General features: G+C 35.0%; 2 protein-coding genes and 1 pseudogene across 3 annotated transcripts; 1 reads left to right on the top strand and 2 right to left on the bottom strand.

The window, feature by feature from the left end:
- Positions 1–455: 455 nt before the first annotated feature.
- On the top strand, positions 456–2210 carry LOC145579409 (pentatricopeptide repeat-containing protein At2g33760 pseudogene; annotated as a pseudogene).
- Positions 2211–3056: 846 nt separating this feature from the next.
- LOC145578224 (uncharacterized) lies at positions 3057–6015 on the bottom strand. The gene is made up of 2 exons (XM_081635583.1): positions 5959–6015; positions 3057–5570 (listed from the first exon to the last, which is right to left on the bottom strand). The coding sequence occupies exons 1-2, from the start codon at positions 6013–6015 to the stop codon at positions 3057–3059; spliced, it is 2571 nt and encodes an 856-aa protein (XP_081491709.1).
- A 923-nt stretch (positions 6016–6938) lies between these two features.
- Positions 6939–14610, bottom strand: LOC145577398 (putative ubiquitin-conjugating enzyme E2 24). Of its 2 annotated transcripts, none has more exons than XM_081634816.1 (9): positions 14224–14610; positions 12343–13328; positions 10755–12127; positions 10133–10264; positions 8848–9291; positions 8674–8737; positions 8418–8557; positions 7666–7977; positions 6939–7474 (listed from the first exon to the last, which is right to left on the bottom strand). In XM_081634816.1, exons 3-9 carry the CDS (start codon positions 12114–12116, stop codon positions 7244–7246), a joined length of 2685 nt encoding a protein of 894 aa, XP_081490942.1. In that variant the 5' UTR covers positions 12117–12127; positions 12343–13328; positions 14224–14610; the 3' UTR covers positions 6939–7243. The 2 variants fall into 2 exon arrangements, with proteins under 2 accessions (XP_081490942.1, XP_081490943.1); XM_081634817.1 differs by having other exon boundaries at positions 12343–13231.
- Positions 14611–21802: the final 7192 nt, after the last annotated feature.

Here is a 21802-nt window from a genome sequence, read left to right as displayed (position 1 = left end):
GAAACTTATTTACGGAACTATTGTCCACGTAGGCTCGGATAAATTTATATTTGTTTTTTTTTATTTTTTAGAGTAAAACCGCTACTTGAGGTAGTGGTTTTACCCTTCATATATTGTTACTCCGTATCTTTATTTGGAGTATTAAACACAAACCGCTTCCTAAGTGGTTTTAGACTATAACCGCTACTTAAGGTAGCGGTTTGTCTCTAAAGAAAAAATTACCCCCAAATGTATTACCAAGCCTACGCGGACTGTATTTTCGTAATTAAGTTTCATTCCAACGCAAAACCGTAAATAAGTTTTTTAAAAGCTATATTTTTGTAAATCATCCTAATAATTTTGCATTACTCAACTCTAAAAATTGACCCGACCCGACCTCATCAGACCATATACGAATACGATCATCCGAATTGACACCTTTGTGAATAATGCCTGAGCCTCTTTCTCTCTTTTCCATGGACAAACCAAATCACTGTCAATCATCACCTCCATTATCAGCCTATCAAGCTCTGGAACGAGCAGGTCTTCGTCTGAAACAGCTCAAGCAGGTACACGCCCACCTTATCACCACAGGAGCTCACCGCAGTTTATCCCTTCTCACTAAGCTCGCCATTTTAGCTTGTTCTTCTCACTCCTCCATTGCTTACGCTAAAAAGCTTTCTCTCTCCATTCCAAACCCAGATTCCTATCTCTTCAATTCCCTCATTCGAATCTCCTCCAAACTTGGTCTCTTATACGACGCCGTTTTCTTCTACCAGCGTATGCTTTTCTCTCTCATCCTCCCTTCAAACTACACCTTCACTTCTTTGATCAAATCTTGCTCTGTTGTTTCTGCCTTCAAGTTGGGTAAATCTGTGCATTCACATGCTGTGGTTAATGGGCTTGTTTCAGATTGTTTTGTTCAGGCTTCGTTGGTTGCTTTCTATGGGAAATGTGGCGAGGTTAGGGTTGCACGTAAGGTGTTTGATAAAATGGCGCAGAGAAGTATTGTTGCTTGGAATGCCATGATTTCAGGGTATGAGCAAAATGGGTTTTCTAAAGATGCTGTTGATTTGTTTAATTTGATGAGAAAGTCGGGTGTTGATCCTGATTCGGCTACTTTTGTTGGGGTTTTATCATCGTGTGCTCAGTTGGGTGCACTTGAGTTAGGTTCTTGGGTTCATGAGTACATTGTTGATCATGCGTTTGAGTTGAATGTTGTTCTTGGGACTGCGTTGATAAACATGTATGGTAGATGTGGGAATGTGAGAAAAGGGAGGGAAGTTTTCGAGGTAATGAAAGAGAAGAATGTTGTGGCATGGACCGCGATGATATCAGGATACGGAATTCATGGCTATGGTAAAGAAGCTATGGAGGTTTATAATCTAATGCAATGTAATGGACCATCGCCGAATGAGGTTACTTTTGTGGCTATGCTATCAGCTTGTGCTCATGCAGGTATGGTAAGGGAAGGGCGGGCAGTATTTTCGAGCATGATAAGTGATTATGGTGTGGTGCCTGGAACCGAGCATCATGTTTGCATGGTTGATTTGCTCGGGAGAGCTGGGTTACTCAACGAAGCATACGATTATGTTCGAGGGCTGAAAAGGCCAAGTCCGGCGATTTGGACTGCAATGCTTGGAGCTTGCAAGATGCACAAAAATTTTGATTTGGCAGTTGAAGCTGCAGAGAAACTCTTAGCTATTGAGCCAGACAATCCAGGGCATTATGTTATGTTATCAAACGTATATGCATTGGCTGGTAAGATGGAGAGAGTGGAGAAAATTAGGGATGTAATGATCAAGAAACGGTTGAAGAAGCATGTTGGTTATAGCACAATAGAGGTTGATCAAAGGACTTATTTGTTTAGCATGGGAGATAAGTCCAATTCTGTAACCAGTGAGATATATGAGTACTTGGATGATCTGATGAGGAAGATTAGTGAGGTTGGCTATGTCTCAGCACAAGAGTCGGTCCTTCACGAGTTGGAAGAAGAAGAGCGAGAGTATGCTCTTCGATACCATAGTGAGAAGCTCGCCCTAGCATTTGGGTTGTTGAAGGCTAAAAAGGAGTCTGTAATTAGAATTGTAAAGAATTTGAGAATGTGCGAGGACTGCCATTTAGCAATTAAGTTTATCTCTGGTGTCACTAATAGAGAAATTATAGTTCGCGATAAACTTCGTTTTCACCATTTTAAAGATGGATCATGCTCTTGTGCTGATTATTGGTAGCACAAAAGAAACTGATCAATGGCAATGATAATTGACCTCTTCTACTAGTTTGTGACTTGTGAGTGAATTATTGTGCTATGCTTTTGACAATGCTAAAGGACCTTGAATACCGAAACTAAGGAAAATGACCAATCTTGAAAAATGTGGCATTCTTCGGATAATATTTTCCACCTGGAAAAGACTAATTTAAACCCAACATCAAGGATCATTGTTTTCCAATTACGTATTAGTAAAAATTATAAAAATTTAATACTTTTAAAACTCATTGAGACGAAATTCATCATAAGTTTCTTGCGACCGTTTTTTTCTTATAAGATTGAATCAATTTATAAGATTCTTTCAAATTATGAACAAGCGCAAGCTTCCAATCAAGCACATCAAAGAAAAGTGGAAGGAGTAGTAACTAAATAAAACGGGAAAATAAGCACATCTGACAAGATGAAATGCTACATAAATAAGCAGCTTGATATTTCATACTTGTAACATATACTGTTGATCTAAATACTCATAATTCAAGTGGACAACAAGAATTCTTGGTATAACAAAGTAAGTTTTCAACAAGACTGCCTTTGCCTCGTAAAAATTGTGAATTCTTAAAAACCTCCAAAAAGTAAGAAAGCTATCCAAAATATGGATTCATTACTCCCATCTCACATTATATTACAGTAAAGCAGTTTCATACCAGACTTTGCCTTGGTATACAGGAGCTTCAGGACTGTACCAAATTCAATTGCATCTACCATAACCAGAGTGGACATATGTTCCCCCAACAACAGGGGCCGAGAATAAAAATCAATGGTGCACGATAAGCTTTTATGGACATTGCTTTGAATCACCTATTCCCTCCTACAGCCCCACAGACACTTTTTCATATTGAACGGTCTTGCTAAATCTCTTAGGAATAATCCACCTTCCACCAAGCCACTGCTGCAAGAAGATAAGGACCACAAACAGCAGGCCAAGACATGAAATTAGGATATCCCATGTAGTGGAATAAAAATTCATTCCTGGGTCTGCATAAATGTACCATGGGTCAAAGCTCCATGATGAACTATGAGCCCTGAACAGATCATAAGCATGTGGCAGCAGTCGAACAACTGTGGTGCCAAGATAATATGGAACAGCAAGAGCTCTCTCCTTTGAATCAGAGAATACATTGAAGATAATCTGAGGGAGAAGAAAGGCATCTAGAATGAAACCAGCATATGACTTTACATCACGCCAGAATGGAAGGGAAGGGTTTGAGTTTATATTGATATGCTGATACGGTACAGTATGTGAACCCCTCAATAGTAGTATAAGCCAAGCAATCAGAGCCCCTACCGCATATAAAGGCAAAGTGTAGTATATAACCTTCTTTTCGCTTTCCCACAAGGTTTTCTGGTTGTCTTCCTCACCAGCTCTAGCAGACCATGTTAACTGTAGAAGACGGAACTCTAGAAGAAATGCAACCATGGTTATAACCCTGACTAAAACTTCATTCACCTCAAGCCATCCGCCACTTCCAACAAGCACAGTTCTCTTGCTGGTACTGGACAAGAAAAATGCTTCCATATTCAAAAGCAAGGGAATCATATGTCCCAAGGTTATCACCACGAGCATTACAAGTGAAGTATGTGGAAGGGCATTCGGATTCCTTTTAACATGGAATAGCTGCAACCCAACAAAGACGCATGCTAAAGTGTTAGAAATCAAAACCATAGCAATCTCGAAATCCATCCTCCAAAAGGCACTTTTTACTTGGAACTTTGTCAGTGAAGTAGCTGAAAGATCCAGATGGTCAAAGTAGAGAGGATCTAGATTTTCACGTTTGCTTTCAATAGTTCCCTTGACCACGTCTTTAACATTTGAATCACGAGGAGGAAACTGAATGTTGATAAAAGTATCACAGTCGAGTTTACTTGCATTTAGTGGAGCACTGCCATCATTTTTAAGATTCCAACAGCCTACCATACAAAGGCGTCCAGCATCAGTATCATATATCCCTTCAGCAGATATTCTTATTGTATCGTTAATAGTGAATGATCTACCCCCCACCTTAAACTCATCTTTAGGAGTAAAAGTTATCCGATAGGCAATATTTAGAAAGCCATGGTAGCTATTATTCACAGCAGACTTTGGACTCGGTATTAGGCGCGAATGGAAATATGGATAAATATTCTGCACGAAACGATCACCAACAAACACAGGATAGGCCTTGCCCCAGGCTCGTTTACCCTTGGTATTTTTGACTTCCATGTCAAATCTCATATCTTGCGAATAGGGATCAGGGAAACTCTTTCCTTTTTGCTTACTGCCTTTCTTTTCTGCACAAAATTTCTGGGCTCTATCAATTTCAGTATACTTATATTTCATGTCTGGAAGTGCAGCTCTCCTAGTTCCAGAAGCACGAATCTCAATTCTATCAAAGTAACCTGGTTCATCCGCACTCTTGATGCTCCAAATATGCCCGGTAATTACACCAGTATCTCTAATCGACAAAGTATCCGCAAATGTAAAATTCACCCTAACCGAGCAATCACCAATCGTAGCATTCAAAGGCTCATTCGTGAAATTAAAAATCCGGCAAGCAGCAAAGAAAAGCTGACCCTTACCTACATTCCACAATCCCTCAGCAACCAATGTCCTATTAGGATCCAATGGCTGTCTATAACCATTCCGAACATCACTAACATTCGAAAAACCAAAGGAAACCCGAACCATCTTTGGCCCAGAACAATCAATTTCATTCAATGACATAAACTTAGGCAAAAACCCAAGAATCCCATCAATCCTACTACAATTCCTACCATCACAATCACTCTTATACTCCAACTCAAAATTCTCCTCTAAGCTTGCAAATTGATAACAATTCCCAAATTTCCTCCCCCCATTAACCAAAGACTTATCATCATTACCATTATCAACATTACTAACACTATCAACATCATCCTTAATCAATGTATAAGCATAGTTCATCTTAGAAAAACTCATAATCGAAATGGGCTTAAAATAACCATCACTACCTTCAGAATCCAAACACTCCAAAGTCCCAGTAATCAAACTAGTATTAATAACAGCAGAATTAGGATAAGCAGACTTAAAAACAGCATCAAAATGACGATTATTACCATTAATCACACGCCTGGAAGCTGATCCCACCATACAAAGCTGCCCAGAAGCCGAATCCCAAAACCCAGAAAGCTGAAACCTCACATTCCTCGAATTAACTCGAAGCCGAGGACCGCCATGAACACTGATCAAATTCCTCGAGTTCCTCAATCGAGCCCAATTGACTCTAACAAGCAATGACGATTGAATTTTGAAAACCTCAGATGAGGAGGTGTTGAAAACGGTTTGTGGGATGAGATTTGCGGTGATCTGGGAATTGGGTCCGAGGAATTGATCGCCATTGATGACGTAAGCACTGTAGAAGGCGGGAACTTGGGCGGTGAAGAAAGGGTGAGTTGGCGTTGACTCAGGGACGAGTTGACCGCAGTGGTCGGAGTAAGGGATAGAATTGGTGCGGAAGGAAGAAGAAGAAGAAGAGATTTGGTAAGAGAAGGATTGAGTGAAGAAAATGGTTGTTAAAGAGAGAAAGAGGAGAGAGATTGAAGAGAGAGAAAGCTTTGTAGTGGAGAAGAAGAAGAAGAATGGAGGAGTGTCCATTTTTTGCTGTTTGAGCGAGTAAAAACAAGACTCTCTCTCTCCTCTGATTTAAGGGTTTTGGTTTGGCTTATACTCACTTTGTACAAGTATTTTATCATACCGTCTTTGACCCGGCAAACACTGTAAAATACTCCGTAATTCCGTATTTATGTTTCATTATTTAGGGGTTTTCTTGAGTTCTATTCCGTCCTAATTCAGGGCATGTTCTGATTTATTGAACTGAACTGATTGGAGTTGAAATGAAATGAATTATTTATGAGAGAAGGAAATTAGGAAATGAACTGATCTGAACTGAACAGAAATTAAGCTGAAGAGAACAGACCCTTAATCCCAATCTGTCCTAATTTTTGTAAGAATTTGCCCATGGGTCTTGGATTTACATTTTTAAGCTTTAAGTTAATGTTTTAGCCTGACTCAAAAATTCGCGAGACCCGATCCAAATTTGTGGGTTTTGGGCATGCATTTTCGATTTAATCTTAGCCTAGCCCGGCCAAGTGGGCTAAATTTTTACATCGACATGTCCTTTGATCACCTCTAGTACTCCCTGCGCCTTCTGTTTCATAATAACCGCAACATTTTGATTGATACATATGCCAATTTACAACTTTGATCATTAATTATTGTAATATATATCATTAATAAGTATAAAAACTTGATTTAATGAAAATGTACATAAATACTAATCCAAAAATATTTTACATGGCAATGTATGTATTTTTATATTTTGATAACAAGTTTAGTAAAAGTAAGCATATGAATTGTGCAAAAGTCAAAGTGTTGCGATTATTATGAGAGGGAATATAGATTTATAGATTAAGGAAAGTTAAAGTCTAATTTGTGTAATCAATTTTGAGTTAATTTAGTCAAGAGTTATCTAATCCCAATGCATTCTCAAAAACTCAATCAAAACATAATTATACAAATCATCCCAAAATTACATTAATGGCTGAGGTCTCTTATGAGTCGAAATGTCAACATTTTTGACAAATCAGTGGCTTAGTAGTTCTTCATCTTAGGCCACCAAAAGTTCTTGAGAAAAGTGCTTAATAAAATGAAGGATAATAAGGGACACAAGTAATGTAAAGCATAGACCAATATTCTTACATTTCACACTTCAATTCTTATATTACAATTAGATCAAACAAAAACATTATTGATGCTTCGCAACATATCATACATTTGGCAAGTACACAGACAGAAGTAAGCTTCTTCACAAATATACAATCTTTTCATTTCATTCACCTATTTTACACCAACTTCCAATCAAATCATGTGGAACGCGACCGAAAAAAAATGCATTTCTATATTACACATTGTACACATGATGACTTTAACACCGTGAGATAGTACCAGTGCTAACACAGTGATCTATTGTCACTGGCTCTTTATTTCTCTGGCTCGATAAACTGGTTGCAATCGATTCCTTTGTCAGAAAACGCTTGCACAAGCTTGGGAAAGAGCTTAGCTAGCATAATCTTGAAGCCCATTGAGTTTCCCTTTTCATTTTCAACTTTGGTACAGAAACCAATAGGTGCACCCTTCATATAAGATTTGCAAGCTGATAGAATATGCTGAGAACGTCTTTCAAAATGCTCCTCGACCAGCTCCTCAAAATGCTGCCAATTGCAGTATTTAATCATGATCAGAGTTAAACACTTGATAAGTTTAACTTCGTAATAAACATTATAAAATATTCTAACAAAATTTAATAAAACAAGAATAAATTTATTGTTGCAAGCCAATTCCATGAGTATTCATGTCAATTTTGAGATGGACTCGTACTTTCATTGAGTAGTGATCATCATACCTTGGGTGGCCTTCGTAATTGGTATAACATAGATTTGCATGTGCCCAGATAAGCATTTTCATTGTAGCCCACAGAGTTCTTCTCTCCCTCTAATCTTCCTATCTGTTCATCATACCCTGCCTCGTTAAAATAAGGCTTTGCATTAAGCACAAGGGCCTGAAGAGAGAGAAGAACTTGAAGAATAGTCGAGCTTCCTGGATTCCACACTTCAGATCCTGTGCCAGTCCATGTGTTGAGGAGGCTGAGACACACCTTTCCTGATTCGTAAAGGTTTGGATTGAGACGCAAGCCACCAGAGTGGTAACGCACCATCTGTGTCATTACACAATGTAAAACTGTATCAGATTCTCCTTACGATATTTATGAAATTGTTCATTATTGTTCATTACATAAGCAATCAAAATTTTCTAATTTACCCTTTGCTTTCCAACACAAATCTGATTTTGTGAGAATTAGACCATAGTATTTTCACTAATACTTCTGAGCTTATTGATCCTATTCCTTACTATTGGTTGTAGAAGGGACCTATTCATAACTTATTGAGGTGAAAAATAGTATTTTCTTTACAAAAATGAGTAGAACAAGGCCTTAATGATAAATATACTAATTATGTTTGATTGCAGGCGTGCACGCTGCCACGGTCACACCCACCACCCAGAACTTTATGCGTCACTTAAATTTGTGAGCAAACTACTGGATACGGCATTCTTTGCGTTTTTTAAAATAAGGATTACTAGAGTGAAAACACTTACAGGAGGTACTAAAGGATAATCAGCAGGAAGCATTATATCAAAGAAGAAAAGGCCATCATGGTAGGGAGTTCCAGGAGCACCAACAATGGCTGCACGTATCAAATCCATTCTTTCCTCATAAATCCGAACATAGATTGTTTCTGCTTTGGTAAAAGTATTCTTATCAGTACAAGAGCAGGAAAAGAAGATTGTACAAACATTATGCAATACAAAAGAAGCAATAATTTTTAAAAAAAAATAAAAAAACTGGTTTTACCTGGAAGGTCTTTCTCTAGAATGCTCCATTCCTGCTGAACCTTCTTCAGCCAACCTTTTTTCTTCTGCAGAAAGCAATTGAAAGACATGATCACTTAGTTACGCAAATCAACCCTTCCTTTCAAGGTGATACATCAAACTACTTAAGCTCTTAGAAAAAGCTATATATACTTGCCTGAGATGCTGCTCCCTTGCCATCTGCATCAGCAAAGTGATGGTCAGAGCAATCACCTACAATGTCGAACTGTTTAAACTGTCTTACATTTTTAGATTTAGCTACAGACAGTAGTTCCATATTCTCTGAATTATTTTCAACTTTCTGTTTCAGATCTATGCTCCCATAAGTATCAAAGTCACTGAATTCCATGGTGTGGTTATCTGGGCCCATGTCACAAGACTCGATGATGTCTTCCTCGTCAAAAATTCCAATATTACTTTCACCAATTGCATGGGAACATGACAGGTGTTGTGGTAGGGATGTTGAACCATGTGATCTGAAGAAATTTTCAGCAATACTAGTAAAGAGCCCCATTGCAGCTTGAGAAAGGCTGAAGAAGCGGGAACTCCTATGGTCGGTTTGACAAATTACAGCATCAATACCAGAATTTTCTGATGAATCCTGAAAATGGACAGGCTTCAAATCATTAAACATAGCTTTAGTGCAGATTATAAACTTTCGTTTTTTCAGGTACAAGTACAACAAAATGGGTAACAGAATATTAGCTGATAAAGACCAAAATCAACTCAATAACTCATCATTTAAGATTAAAAAAAACGTGAAATGGATATGCACTACAATGAATGGCCTTCATATATCTTACAAATAGTTCAGAGTAAGGCTGTGTTCACTTCACCTTATTTTTGCTAAACAAAATTATTTTTATTGAACTGAAATTAATTATGTAGAAGTTAAATTATTTTTACTAAACTAAAATTAGTTTTACTAAATTGAAATTATTTGTTCTTAACTGAAATTATATTTACTGATTCTCTATTATATTTCTTCTTCAAAGTTACCGATTTTTACTCAACTAAAATTATTTTTACTGAATTGAACTTATTTTAATTAAACTAAAATTAATTTTAATAAATAGTATTTTTATAAGGTTAAGTGAACAGGACCTAAGTATGAAAGAGGGGAGCTTCATTGATTCATTCCCAACAAAAAGTAAGGCTATCTTGAGAGGTTAGCAGCAATTAAAATCATAGAGTGGAAGAGCTGTCCAATCATGGGGTTTATGCTCTTTAGTTTCTAATTATGGGGTTGACCTTATTAGCTTTTCTGGCATCATAGGGATAAGATTGCGCATATACGACCTACCCTACCCACCTATGTTATAGCCTGTTCAGAGTTATTGTGTTGAAGCCATGTTGATGTACGAATATAACCAGAGCACAACGAAGACACGAAAGTACATCTAAGCAATTGTAGGGTTTAGGGAGATAAGAGAAGTATTCACCTGATTGTTCACAGATTGTTTCTCATAGTCAGCCATCTCATCACTGAATTCAGCACCATTTCCTTCTGGGGAATTATGAGTTGCAACTGATCCATCATCCTTTTCCATGCGAAGTATCTTATAAGGAGCAACCTAAAAACAAAACAGCAAGGTGCCATGTACATTAAATTGATGGCGAAGAACATTCCCTTTTTTAAAATGGAGATTTTAAGGGCATCTGCAACATTATCTTCTTAAATCACAGAGTAGTATCACCCTATATATCAAACCCACTGGAGCAGTTTCAGTTACAAAGTCATATAATGCAGACACCTATAACGGGAGAATTTTACAAAAAAGATTGCACATTTCAATCATCTGTTAGAGAAAGCATGAAAGGGTTCTCCTATTTAGTTAGCTTAGAATCCCCTCAGAGGCTTGAAATCTAGCATATATACTACATGTTAATTATAAACACCATTGTCATAATTTCAATAATTTTTAACTCAAAACTCAATGCATGCAGCAGACTTCCAAATCTCAAATTTTTAGAGTTCAAAGTAACCAGCTATAAACCCATCAGTCAATACGATTACAAGTAGAAATCGATTAATTCAAACAAGCAGATCAAAGAAATGCATACCTTTGCTGTGACTTCACTTGCCCATTCAACCTTAATATATCCATTGTCGAAGCCAACAACACAGCCGATAAAGGATAGGAAATAATTCCTCTCGGATTCATCACTCAATTCAACATTACGGTTGTCATTTCCCAATGTAGTCCAGTTTTCCCTGCTCATCTTGTTCAAATGATCAGCATAATGGTTCTTATCTGACATGAACACAATGTCACCAAGGTTAAAGGAGAAATCAGGGTGCTCAACCAATTCATAAGCGCTCACAGTCTCTTCCATTTTCCATTCATCGACATCTTTAGGAACACTGCCAGTGGTTTCCCATTTTACCTTAACAGTCCTCTCATTTGCATCCACACATTTAACAACCCCCCATCTTTGACTTACTGGCGCAACTAACTCATCAGAACTAGTCTTCTCCAAAACAAATTGTTCAGGAAAAAAATCATGAGCATTTAGAACACATACGGGGAAGAGAGTGTGTGAATCTAACCCCAATGAGCAATTACCATCTTGCCACATGACATCTACTTTGATTTTTTTCTTAACAATTGAAAAAATCTCATCAAAATGCGAATACGAGTCACTTTTCTGCAATCCAGTTTCTAATGGAAAGACACACCAGTCACCAAGTTGCCAGTTAGCATATGAGATGTATGATAACATGGTCAAGTTTTTGGGATCTTGCAAACGGGTTGGAGGAGGTAAGGTCATGCAAACACCAACCATAGCAGAGGATATCCAGTCAATGTAAGCAAGTCCAACTTCAACAGAATAAACAGTCCCCTCGTGTTGATTCTTTTTTGACCTCCCACATAACCATCCAGTAGATTTTGAGCCAGTAGGGTGACTAAAACACACTCTTTGTCCAGGATGAAAGGGATAGAGTGAATCATCGAGTAAATTGGGAGAAAGTGGCAACAACTGTGCTTGGTCAGTTGCCATGATTTTACACTTAGTTCCATCATCAAATACAACACCAACATTGTCAACCACTTTCTCCACTCTTCCAAGCCATGGACCATGAATTACATAATCTCCAACCAAAATGGACCGCATCCTTGACAGTTTTTCGGAATTGACATCTTTTATGATTTCACCAAAAACATTTTCCAAATCAACAAACATTTTGATATTCACTATTTTACCCATTTGTCCAGATGGATTTCCTGTGGAGCGTACAATATCCCCATGAGTGAACCCTCTCTCAAAAGAGAGGAAATCATCTATTTTCTCAATGCTGTCTTCAAGATTGGACAAGATACTCTGAGCGTGTCCGCTGTAGATGGAAAATATATCATCTTGATCATCACTGCTGGTCTCACTGAAACTCTCAACATCAGAATCACCAAACAGTTCCATTGCCATGATCCTTGTTGCTGTATGAGCACCATATAAAATCATAACACATTAATATATGAGCTGGAAACATTAGATGACAGGTTTTTCACTCCAACCATTCAAAAAAAAAAAATGATGGCATATAAATTTAGGTCAAAAGGTGAATATTACTGCAATCACTACAATCTCAAACGAAGTTTCCAATTTTCACATAGGCTTAATAAACCGTAGAAGATACACGTGAGATACATACCTTTAGATTCAGTAGGAATTGATCTGCTTGAGCAAATATTCAGTAAATTGGTGCTGCGAAGAGAATTTATTTCTTAAAGTGACCGGATAATTGTGCTTCCTTAGTGGAGAGCAAGAGATAGGTATCTCAACAGGAGATAGTTTGCCAAAGGAGATTTGCCCCCAAGGATAATAAGAGTCGGTTTTTGACTCCTACAGCCAAAGGAGATTTACCCAAAAAATGGGACTAAAGTTGCCAAAGGAGATTTGCCCAACAAATTGGACTTAATGTTGCCAAAGGAGATTTGCCCAATAAAATGGACTGAATATTTCCAAAGGAGATTTTCCTAAGGAATGGACAATTTTTTTTTATAGATTTTTTTTTTTTTTTGGGAGGAAGGATAAGTCTACTCAACAACTAAGAGAAACTACGACTACGATATTTCCAACACTATATTTTCTAACTAATAAGAAGGAAAGGGAATGAAAATGTCAAAAGAAATATGCCCTATTGCTGGGATAGGATATAGGAAAACAGATAGGAGTAGTAACCACAAGCCAGCAGATGAAGACCTCTCTTAGAGATATTACACTGCAAAGAGTTACTTAACTGAATTTTTGCCAAAGGAGATTTGCCCTAATGAGCTAAGTTTATTTTGTATATTTTTGTTTAAATCTATGCTTTTCAAAGCACAGATTATATTGCCAAAGGAGATTTATCCGGGATAGCTAGCTATGTAGCTGATGAATAGATACTGATGTTCTAGTTTTCAACCAGAACTATATTGCCAAAGGAGATTTGCCCCCAAAGGGAGTCAATACATCCGCAGATACTGCACTGTTAGAGAAGATCCGCTCACTGCCACTTGCCTCGACTGATAAGACACCTGAATAACAACTGCGACTTTTCCCTGCAGAATAATATGCTGACACTTGAGCAGTTGAGCATTTAACACTTTAGCCCTTAACAAAACAGCCACAACAACCAGTTCAGAAATTCCGTTCTACCTGTCAAAATATAATTCTTAGTGTTTATCTTTAGAATCTATCAAATTTAGCTGCTAGCTAGAGATAAACTCAAAAAGACAAAAGTAGCATATAATCACATCAGTCTCTTACATGTTTAGAAATGTAAACAAAAGTTGCTTATTTGCACATACATATTTATCTATCATTGTTCTATAGAAAATTAAACAAAGATTCAAATGCAATTTACACATCAATTTTCAAATTCCAATACCAATATTAACAAGAAATATGCAGCTTGAAATTTAAATTGATAAACTCGACCAAACATACAAAAAAGTGTTCATCATAATCAATTTGTTGTCTAAAGGCAGATTCACAATTATAATTGACAACAAGTGTAAAAACAGGTAAGAATTATGCATTTTTAGGCTTTGAAGTGATTGAAAACAAGTTAAAAGCAGATTCAGAACTAAAAGTTACTAGAATTAAAGTAGCTTGATTTCTAGAATTTTATTTTGCAATAAAAGTTAGGCCTCAATTATACAAATTTCCTAAAAGCCTGCTAATATCCCACTATCTGAAGCACATATTCAAGGACCATTTGGATCAACCCTTAATTTGGACTAGCTTAGTTGGTTAAAGTAGGAACCCAAAAGCCAAGGCTCGGGATCAAATTCTGTCTACATCACTTCTTGTGGCTGCCATATACACACCAAAAATTACAAAACCTTAATCTTTGGCTATTTGGCATCAAAACAAGAAACTTTCATAAAAACCTCAGAAATTCAAACTATATAAACTGAAGAAAAAGTGAAAAAATCAGAACAATGAATCCAAACAAACATACCCACATCATAATATCAATAAATCCAAACAACAGAAGGAAAATTAAAAATAAAGAATTGAGCTTTCTTCAAGAAATACAGAAAGTTACCTGTTTTAACTTTCATGAAAAAACCCCCAAAAAAAGTGACAAATTGATGCTAAAAAAATCCCAGAAATTTCTTAACAGAAAAAGCTGAATAAATGATTGAAATCCAGATGATGATTTGTCTGTGTGCTCATAAATTTCCCTCACAATCTTCCACTTTTTCCTTTTTCCTTAAAAATAATCTTCTGGGCAAAAAAGAGGAAGAAAGAAAGCAAGAGAAGCAGGGTAGTTTAGAGAGGACCATCAGCGGCTCCTCCCCAAAAATCACCCATCATGTTTTCATAATTCAACATCTCACAATTTGCAGAATTTTCTCTCCTCTGTATTGCTTGGTAATACAGTGTAGTATGAACTCCCAAGTATTTAGAAATGGATGATAAATAGTACGAGGAGTGGGAAACTCACAAAGTATATACTCGTACCAACTGGATCTCCCTGTCATAAAGGGTCAATCGTCGCCAATCATTATCTTATTTACTCCCTTTTAATAAGGGTTACAATTTGACCGGCAGATAGTTTTAGGCAATTTAATTGATTTAAATAAAATATGAGGTAAGTGAAGTAGTTGGAGTATTAAAAAATTATCAAGTGGGTTAATAGTTTATTAAAAAGTAATAAATATGAGAGGAAAGATATACTAGTAATAAAAAAGTAGTAGTGGGTTTAGGTGGGGACCACGAGAAGAGAGAGGTATTATATTTAAATGCAGTTTTTTGGCAAAAAGGAAAGTGTAACACTTATTAAAACACGGCCGAATTTGGTAAGTGTAACACTTATTAAACACACGGAGGGAGTATCTATTGCTATTATTCGGAAGAAAAAAAAAATTACACTCGGGCCTATTCTGATTTACTGAACTGATTGGAGTAGATTTGAACTGAACTGAATTGAATATTTTATAAGAGAAGGAAATTAGGAACTAAATTGATCTGATTGGAACTGAACTGAACTGAAAATAAGCTGAAGAGACCAGGTCCTCGATTACACAAACTTTAGAAAATTACGAGTATATAATTATGTCACCAACAATTGGAAGAAGATTGAAACCTAAACAATTATAACTGATCCTCAAAATTTAGATAAGTTAAAAAGGTGAATTGGGTGAAACATAATATAATATATATATATTAAAAAAAATGCCGCAAATTTAATTTAATGTTTTAGTGTAGCAATTTAAATTGGTGAACTTTTTAAGGCAAGTAGCACGATAGTTACACGAACTTTGTAAAGGTGCTAGTAAGGCCCTGTTTACTTCACCTTACAAAAATAATATTCAGTAAAAATAATTTCATTTCAATAAAAGTAAGTTCAGTTCAGTAAAAATAATTTCAGTTCATTAAAAATCAATAACTATAAAGAATAAATATAAGGTTCCGCTCACTTTACCTTATTTTTACTGAAGTAAAATTATTTTTACTGAAACTAAATTATAGTTGAGCTAAATTGTTTGTCACTCAATACATTTTTCCCTAATTATGAGGGTTTTGGAGTGGTTTTATTCAATTCATCCTCGCTTCAATTATGAATATTTATTTGGCATACTATACTTGATTACTTGTAGATGAGGGTTTTGGATTTAGGAAGGTGAGAATGGGTAATAGAAAAAAAAAAGATTCATTTTAATTTAGTTTTATTCACTCATTTTTTTTATTCGGCTGTTATTGTGAACCAATTGAGTTTTGTGTTAGGATTGATTTTGGTTTGAAATATAGTGGGACATGATCATTCCCATGAACCTTACTTTCTCATGGTTAGTGGCGTGCACACAAAATCATTAAATACACCAACTCAATTGGGATTTGGGAACAGGGGTGCTTCTGAAAATATGTAGGGTAGTCGATCACACGGGGTTTCTAAGTGAAATTATTATAAAAGGGACTTAATATATGAAATTTACTTATACAAAATAAAGAGAAACTTGTTAATTAATAATTTATTGTTCAAATTTTATCATAAAATTAATAATTTAGTAAAATATTTTTCCTTAAAGAAATGATTTTAGGGCCCAATTTAACAAAATTGTACCGAACCATTTAACATTTATAACCCCGCCTCTAGTTGGGAATATATATGAAGTCACAAGTTTATAAACTTATCTTTCATCAAAGCTAAGTTATTAGTTGGCATTTATATTACTTTGCTAAGTTGGCATATATTTGCATCACTTTTCTTTTTAATTCAGAATAACATAAAAATTTGACAATCAATTACAATTTGTGCATACAAATAAATTCATTAATATTAATTTATTTAGCAATATTTTATACGGTAATATTCTCGTAAAAAAAACTACTCCCTCCGTTTCATAATTAGAAGTCTATGTTCCTTTTTGGGTGTTCAAAATTAGAAACCTATCTCTATTTATAAATAAGACTTTTTGACAATTATACCCTCTTTTTGATGATTTGTCATCCTTTTTTATTTTCTTTTTTGTACTTTTGACGTGAATTCCCAACACTTTATCTCTCCATCTCTTCAATAATTCTCAATGACTTTTTTTTTCTATCTCTATCTAATCCCACATGTATATTGTACTTCCAATCAACTTCTTTAATTTATGTGAAAAATGGAAAATAAGCTTCTAATTATAAAACAGAGGGAGTACAATAATAATATAACATTAAATATTGAAATATTAGTAAAGTGTAATTATTGTAGAGGTGATCAAGAGCGGGTCATGCCTCAATTTGGGCCAAAACTTGCCCAAAATCCGCAAAATTAGACCGGGCTTGTTAAACTTTTTAGGCTGGACCAAAACAAATTAACTAAAATCCTCAAAATTTATGCACAAGGCCCTGGAAAAAATTAAAATTTTGGGCTAGGTTGAAATCCCATCCAAATCCCGTCCAAAATTGGGTTAGGTCGGGTTGGCCAACGAGTCAATCCCGCCAACGGGTCGAGTCCATCTTGATCACCTCTAATTTATTACAAATCTTACAATTATTCTTAATCAAAGGAGATAATAACAATATAGACTCCTTTTATATATATATATATATATATATATATATATATATATATATATATATATATATATATATATGGCGTTTAAAGAGCTATAAAGGCAAGTGATGAGAATCGATCTCAAGACATCTGAAATCGGAAGGAGAGCTCTAATCACTTGAACTATAGAGCTATAAAGGCAAGTGATGAGAATCGATCTCAAGACATCTGAAATCGGAAGGGGAGCTCTAATCACTTGAACTATTCTACACTCTCATACTCCTTGATATAATAACTTTACTCATCCGTACAATTTTGCTTGAGCTAGCTTAAAAAAGGAAACGGAAGGTAAACCTCTAAATTCCTTAATCCTTATTGATGTTTTTGTAAAAAAAAAAAGGAAATTATGGAGTTTTCATTTGCGGGTCATAGTTTATATTTGAGCACATGTATCCCATATTTGGTGCATAGGCCATCATGTAGCCACTTGAAAAAGAAATAAAGTTCATATCTTTCTTTTTACTTTTAATTGTTTGATGTTCTTTGGGCTAGTGATGGTTTCTAAGAAAATGCATTTTAAATATAAATTTTTGTTTTTAATTAGAAATAAATAGTATTATTACCACTATAGACATTGACTTATTGACCCTCCATTTTGCCTTTTCCATTGTGTGATGTCGTGTTAAAACAATGGTAATCTTAGCTTTCATGTTCCTACCATTTTGACAAATGTACTCTTTATCAATTAACAAAGGAAAAACACAATAAGAGATTCTTGTGCATTATTGGATTTCATTATTTCAAGTTGCTGATTTGCTCCAATCTACTTCGTGTATATGGACCTCTCTCCTTGTCCCATCCATTTGCAATTTTTCGTTTAGAAAATAATTACACCATTCGATCGACTATGAATTGTAGTAATTTTGACCGTATTTTTTTATTTTTTAGGTCAGTTAGGCTTCATCTATATTAGGGGCTTGTTCACATTTATTGAACTAAATTGAATGAATTGAACTGAATAGAGATGAAAGGGATATTTTATAAGAGAAGGAAATTAGGAGCTGAAGTGAGCATACCATAGCTATGTGCCTATGTATGTATAATTCGTGATGTGCTTAAATTTTCAAAAAAGGTGGAACATGCATGGCTTGAAACAATAATTAATCCATTGTAATTTTTTTTTTGCCATGTTTACGTCTTTAAGCCAACTTTATAACTTAGTTTGCACAGCCATAACCGGTGGAAAGTTGTTGCTTTAGGTTTTGTTGTGTTGTTTAATTACTTATTGTTTATATCCAATAGTAGTGTAGCCTAGCCACGACCTAATTTAACATGCACAACAATGCGACACATAACATTATATTGTACGTACATGTAATTGATCGAATTGCCTTGTGCTCGTTGTTTTCCTATTAAGATGTGTCATGACATATGTTGCGTCACATCAACCTGCGTTCGAGTGTTATATATAGTTGTCGCCCTCTCTTAGAGATTGTTTGTCGGAAAATGAGAATCTTATTTCCTAGTACCTGTACTCGATCTGATTCTCTATTCCTTTTAATCCACATACAATACATGACTTGACTATATACTCGTATTTTTATGCTTATTGATAGAAAACTTTGAGCATTATTGCATTTAAATTTAATAAGATAATTACAAATAATTGATAATTAAAAAAATAAAAACTACTTGTATATATTTTGAGACAAATCTAACAAGAATTTATGTGTCAAAGTAATAAAGTATTTATATTAAATAGGTAGAGTCATAATTTATTTAATTGAATTGTTTATATATTCAACATTAGAGAGCATAACTATGGGGAAAAAAAAATACAAAATATAACTGTATGAGAAGGCACTGTTTCTTCAGCTTATTTTCAGTTCATCTCCAATAAGTTCAGTTCAGTTCTTATCTTAATTTCTTTCTCTTATAAAATATTCAGTTCAGTTTAGTTCAGCTCAGTTCAGCTCAACTCAACTCCAACAAGTTCAGTTCAATTCAGCTTAATTCAATCAATCAGAACATACCCTTAGTGATTAGTACTATAGCTTTCATGTCATAAAAGTTTATCTACCAAACTTAAATTAGATTTTTAATTTCGATGTCATAAAAGTTTAATTATCTACCAAACTTAAATTACATCTTTAATCTCAATTTGGAGTGACTATCTCATCGTCATATTGAAATTAAATCTCATCAATTATTTTCTTTGGCAATTGCACGTCACCGAAAGTGCCACATACATATATTTTGATTAACATTGTACTACAAACACAAAGTGCAAAGAAGCATATCATTAAGTGACACAGAATATTCTCAACACTAACTAGGTCAAACTCACAAAAAGGGATTTTATGCTGATCGTCCAATGAGGAATGTCTACATGTTTCATTACAACCAAGTTTAATTCTTAAATATGTTTTTTTAATGTTTTTTTTTTTCTTTTTTTCTTTAGAGAAGCCGCATAGATGTATAAGAAGTTACGAATTTTTCCTTCAATATCATAACCTAGCTTATGGAGAACACCAAGTTAATAAAATAAAATTTACTATCTAAGAAAAAAATGATCATTTTGACAAGTTTGGATATGGTGACCAATGACCAAGATAAGTTGATTACCTAATAATTAGTGTTCCGTATGTTACTGCTCAATGGCGAGCTGAGAGTTGTGTAAAGAGATCGAAAAGACAAAATAATGAACTTTTACCTTCTATAACTCTATATGCATATTAATCTTCCACGCGCATAGAAAATGAACATATAATATGTATAAATCTTGAGAAAATTATTTCAATAAAATTATGTTAAATATACATATGACTATATGCTCAATAGGTAACAAATAAACAAAAGGCCATTACGAAGAGGTAAAGCCTCTACTAACAGGGAAGAACTGTACTACATTTAAAGCTTTAAGTTTTTTATACCAAAAAAAAAAATTTAGTAAATTTACAGCTTTACAAGTACGTCCATTATACAATCTAAAAACTTTATTGGCTGATATCATTGTACTGTATGCTAAGAAAAACATGGTTTGTATTATAACATCTTATATAATCTCTTATAATCTCGTGATTATCTGCCTATTTTTAGCTTTGCAATTGCTTGAAGAGTCACCATAATATAATTAACATCATATATATGAAATTATGGACATTAATCTTGTTTGAAAAGGCACTTGCATGAGTTGCATCATATAAACTTCCAAAGTAACTTTTAATTTAATTTGCTAATGAAAACGACAAATATCCAAATAAAAATCTTCATACAACTGTAGTTAATGGTTCTGTTTTTTTCATTAATTTAAAAATATGTGCACTTTTTGGTTGTATAAAGGGAGCTGAGCCATTAAAACTGGTATTTTTAAGTGATTCAAACCTAAATCTTATCGATCAACGTTGACACATATATTGACCTAGCAAACATAAACCAAATTCAGTACGGAGTATGACCATAACTAGAACGACCTAACCATCACATCTTAATTAATTTGACAGCCAAACCTAGAGGGAAAAACATGCATTTGAGTATTGTAATATAATATATATAGTATATTAATTAATTAAGAACAAACTACATACGTGACTAATTAATTAAGTTTTGACGAAATGATCTATATATGTATGGAGAATATAATAGCCTTAACAACTGGGTATCAGTGTATCACATCAATGTTACATTTTATACCCATCTTCAACGACATTAATGTAATTGTAACGTGTAAGGGATGAACGATATTTTGTAATGAGATAGATATACAAAGAAAAATAAAAGAGATACTAATGTGATGATTAAAATTAGATAGAAAGAAGGTATGCACAAAAGGAGTATGCATGAGAGTGAGAAATAGCACAAGTAGTTAGAGCTTCCCTCCCACTTACAGGAGATACTGGGATCAATTCTCACCCCCGCCCTTGTGACTCTCTAAACACCAAAAAAAAAAAAAAAAAAAAAATTATACATTGCAATAAATATACGTTATTTCGGGTATTTTTGTGTCCCTTGGGAGAGTTACAACTCGAACACTGGATCCAACGAAGCCGCCTGTACCTGCAAATGAACGGAGCTCCGGATGTTCAGAGGTCCGCCTCCGAAGATTAAGTTAGTACGGATTTGGAGTAAAACGTGCGGAAAGTAAGTATCTTCTCACATTCCGAAATCATGTGTTCTCCGTTTTCGAGAGCAATCAATGAAGTAATGATTAAGACGTGCCCTAATAAATGGGGGGAATCTCTCTATTTATAGGGTCCTAGAAAGGTGTGCCCTATCCTAGGATTTAGGGCAGCGCCGTTTTGCGGCTCTCCTTGGGATTTGGGCCTTAAAGGCTGCCATTCCCAGGGGCCATATATGCGTGACACGAGTCATAATCTGGGAAGTCCATTTGAAAACCTCTTTTAATGACACGTGTTGCGCTCTCATTGGGCCACTTGACGGGGTATAAAATACCCAAATCATACGTAGTATATAAAGTTTTTTTAAAATAAAAACGTTACAATATTTAAAGAACGGATGAAGTATAACGTGCATGACTATTTGATAAAAAAAAAAACCAATAATATAAGTATGTTTCCTTAAAGTTATTAATATGCACCATGAAAGGTCCTACCCCATGTTCTCAACGAATTAGAAGTAG

Source organism: Chenopodium album, chromosome 14 (assembly GCF_948465745.1).
Source record: "Chenopodium album chromosome 14, dcCheAlbu1.1, whole genome shotgun sequence".
NCBI lineage: Eukaryota > Viridiplantae > Streptophyta > Magnoliopsida > Caryophyllales > Amaranthaceae > Chenopodium > Chenopodium album.
This window is presented reverse-complemented; position numbering and strand designations above follow the sequence as displayed.

Bases quoted from the DNA above. Each gene is read 5' to 3' on its own strand.
- LOC145578224 (XM_081635583.1), bottom strand. From the start codon at position 6,015: ATGAAACATAAATACGGAATTACGGAGTATTTTACAGTGTTTGCCGGG. The intron at 5,571-5,958 runs GTATGATAAAAT...CCCAATTCCCAG, and splicing joins TGTTTGCCGGGTCAAAGACG to ATCACCGCAAATCTCATCCC.
- LOC145577398 (XM_081634816.1), bottom strand. From the start codon at position 12,116: ATGGCAATGGAACTGTTTGGTGATTCTGATGTTGAGAGTTTCAGTGAG. The intron at 7,978-8,417 runs GTAAGTGTTTTC...GTAATGACACAG, and splicing joins ATTATCCTTTAGTACCTCCT to ATGGTGCGTTACCACTCTGG. The intron at 7,475-7,665 runs GTATGATGATCA...TGCAATTGGCAG, and splicing joins AATTACGAAGGCCACCCAAG to CATTTTGAGGAGCTGGTCGA.